The 3,687-nt window shown below is 38.9% G+C and overlaps 1 protein-coding gene across 1 annotated transcript; it reads right to left on the bottom strand.

Moving 5' to 3' along the window:
* Nucleotides 1-205: 205 nt before the first annotated feature.
* CALHM6 (calcium homeostasis modulator family member 6) lies at nt 206-3,163 on the bottom strand. The gene is made up of 2 exons (XM_001379490.4): nt 2,520-3,163; nt 206-723 (listed from the first exon to the last, which is right to left on the bottom strand). The coding sequence occupies exons 1-2, from the start codon at nt 3,057-3,059 to the stop codon at nt 373-375; spliced, it is 891 nt and encodes a 296-aa protein (XP_001379527.1). The 5' UTR covers nt 3,060-3,163; the 3' UTR covers nt 206-372.
* Between the last annotated feature and the right edge of the window lie 524 nt (nt 3,164-3,687).

The following is a 3,687-nucleotide window of genomic DNA, read 5'->3' as shown; positions in this document are numbered from 1 at the left end:
AACTGTGTCTTAAATGATTTGCCCCTGGTAGCATGGCTAGTAAATTTTAGTCAGATTTTAAACCTCTGGCCTTGAATTTTCTTGTCTATAAAATAAAAGGATAAAACTGCATGATTTCTAATTACCATTTCAATTTTAATATTTAATGAATCAATGAAACAGCAAATGTATCACCACCAAAAGGCAAATTATGGTAAAATTTTAACCTTGTTAATTAGAAAATTGGTATCTATGAAAAAGGAAGTAGGAAATCATTTCAACATGCAATTACATATACACATGATATGCTGTATTATATTATGTTTATTTATTAATACATTACAATAACAGAACTAGTAAAATCAAATGAGTTTGAAATACTTAGAACATGATTCACATATCAATATTATCATCATCTTCCTTCCTATTAACATATTTGTGCAATACACTATAATACTGACTCTTAGGATCAAATGTATACTGCAATGAAATCTTCTCCCACTCTTTAGCATTTGGTATTCTGTATTCTAGTGGTTGAGATCCATCAAAGAAGCTTTTGACATTCTCTTCTGCCAATTCAGTAGCATGCTTCTTAGTTTCATCCATCAATAGCTCTTGTTCCTTTTTACAATATAGTTTCCAGAATTTAAGATGAAAAAAATTCACTGGAGATCGACATTTAATGATGGATGTGAAAATCAGAACCATAATCACAAGAAGAGCTATCAGGATCCAACCTGCCACCTGTGGGATATAGGTCAAAATGACAACAGCTAGATTACAATTTAGTTAAAAAAGAATAGGAAATTAATTCCTTCTGAAAAATTCACTGTTTCTATGGATGGAGAATTCATGTCAGAGAGAAACTTTATGATCGTGAAAAATTTGGAAAGACTTTTGGCCATATCTAACAGCTTACTTGACACCAAACAATTCATACAGAAGAGAAGTCTTAAGAATTTAATGTAGGTGGGATGGCCTGCTGGAGCAAATAGTTTAGACTCCAGCAGAATTCAGCCTCTAAGACTTTTATTCCAGCTAATCTGGACAAATTAATGTACCCTATACATCACATTTTCTCTGTCATTTCTGTGCCTAGAATTTTCTCTTCCCTCAGCTCTGCCTTCTGGAATTTTTGGTTATTGAACCTCTACCAAGTCTTGAAAATCTCGCTCAAATATGACCTCTTAAACAAAACTATTTCCACTTTCCTATTCTAGGTTTATTCCATGTATCATTTTCTGTAAGAGAATTTTCTGAATTCATTCAGTTGATAGGAACCCACTTCCTCCCAAATGCTTGGTCTTTATTTTGTATAGATGATATATTTGTTTATTTATAAATGTTTTCCCCTGGAAGAATGCAAGTTCTTTGTGACAAATTTTTGTTTCCAGCAATTAGCATTATTTGACACCCAATAAGTGCTTAATAAATGCTTAAATTAAATTAGAGAAACTAGAGAGCAGCACTGACATCACAAGTAGCATCTGTTACTTGTAGAGACTTTCATATTTTTAGAAATGTCAGGATACTGGGGAAAGAACATGAACCATAGAAGCACCATAAGGGAAACTTCCTTCAAGTCCCAACTAAAATCCTGCCACCTACAGGAAGTCTTCTGTAACCTTTCTTAATTCCAGTGCTTTCTCTCTTAATGATTTCCTAATTATTCTATATATAGTTTTCCTTTTACATAGTTGTTTGCATATTGTCTTCCTTCATCTCCCCTCTCACCACCCCAGCCCCAACTGTAATCTCCATTAGGGCACTAGCTGTCTTTTGCCTCTTTTGGTATCTCCAGTGATTAGCCCAGTGCTTGGTACATACTGGACACTTAATAAATGTTAATTGTTTGATTATTTATTGATTGAAAACAAAAATTTTGTGTTTCTCACATTATAACCCAGACAGGTTAGGTTGACCATTAGAGAAGAATATTAGGATCACTTTTCCAGCCATTTAGTAAGATCATTTCTTTGTATTTTGGAAGACCTAAGTATAAGAGAAAACGATTCTTTCATCCCTTATTCATCAACTATTTATTTGGCATTCATAAATAAATCGATAACACTGATAGGTACCTGGGGAAGTATTCAAAGATTAGATTAGACAGAGTGTGTGCTTTCACACAGGTTACAGTCTAGTAAGACAAACACAAATGACTATAAGAACCCCCCCCCCCCCTCCACACACACACACATATGAAGCATTCATTTGAGGGCAGGCAAAACAAAGCAGTGTGTATGCTGGGAAGGTTCCTTTCTGATTAATAAATCATTCATTCATTCATTCAATAAACATTTAATATGCCAGTCAGGCTTCCTGAAAATGATGGCATTTGATTTGGACTATGTGGAAGATCCCAGGTTTCTAACCAGTCGTAGGAGCTAGTTGAGTCTCTAATCAACAGCTTCTTCTTTATCTTCCCATCTTGACTCTCTCTCCAGCCTTTTCCCACCCTGCCTGCCCTCAATCCTGACTTTGTGAATAGAATCTTTCCACATTCTTTTCATTGAGCTGAAATGAAGATGAATCTTTACCTGGGAATGTGCCTTGAGTTCCTTCAGGAGCTCCTGGATCTGCTGGGGTTTCGCTTGCTGACATGGCACTTGTGGCAGCTGCTCCTGACATGTGGGGTCCTGTTTGGGGCACAATAGTCTGGATACCCACCCGCTCCCACTGGCGGCACACTCATAGAAACCGCCACCGAGCAGCGCCACTGCTATCCAGGTGATGGGCGCCACAGTGGCTGCCAAGGTGATGTTACAGCACACCGCCATCCTGACACACAGTCCCAGGCCAGCTTCACAGTCTTCATCGCCGTGGCTCGGAGCACAGCAACCTGTCATGAGCATCTTGGCCCGGGTGCTTAGCAGGCAGCCCAGCAGAAAGAGGATCAGGGCTGGAACCAGGAGGAAGACTAGGGAATAGGGAAGATTCCAGGCAGCGAGGCAGGGACATTGGAACACCACGCTGGAGAAGAGGCGCTCCCCGCCAGCAGTCAGCAAGCTCAAAAAGCTATAGCCTAAAACTGTGTGATATTTAACAAACAGGTCCAACACGTGCCGAAACTTATCCATGAGGCTCCCTCCTTTTGCTTTTCTCCAGCCTACTCCTAGACTCAGAGAACAGAGAGCAACTATTACCCCTGCCTGGATCTCTCTGTTGGATCTTCACTCTCTCCCCTAGGGGAAGCAAAAAGCCAAACGTGAGTGGGAGGCCAGTGGGATTTTCCAATTTTTGTAAAATGTAACTGTACATAGGGGAAGTGAATTGTTGCAGAATCATTAAAGTTCCACTTTCTTATATGTTAACCCCACCGAATTTTGTTGAAATTTACACACGTCCAAGAGAGCAGAAGCAATCCACTTAGTGGCCCTCCTTTGATAGATATTGGCTACGCAGTTTTTTATGAGATTCAAAACACTGCAATTGAAGGAACTAGATCATTTGTTCTGCAAAAGTAAAGAAGATTTAGTATAAACTTATCCTTTGCTCCAGCTACTCCTTCATGATACTTTTTACTGAAGAAAACGTAATAATTCCAGATCACTCTTCCTCAGCTTCATGGCAAATTACAGTCATGACCTTGCTGAGCTTTTAGATTCCTCCTGTGTGAAATTAGGAAGTTGGACAAATTTTAAAAGTTGTGGGTAGCTAGGACTTTAGGATTATCTCCTCCGTTTAGAGAGGACACAGAGAGAGATC

Source organism: Monodelphis domestica, chromosome 2 (genome assembly GCF_027887165.1).
Source record: "Monodelphis domestica isolate mMonDom1 chromosome 2, mMonDom1.pri, whole genome shotgun sequence".
In the NCBI taxonomy this organism is placed as follows: domain Eukaryota; kingdom Metazoa; phylum Chordata; class Mammalia; order Didelphimorphia; family Didelphidae; genus Monodelphis; species Monodelphis domestica.
Note: the sequence above shows the minus strand (reverse complement) of the source record. Positions and strands in the feature narration are given on the sequence as shown.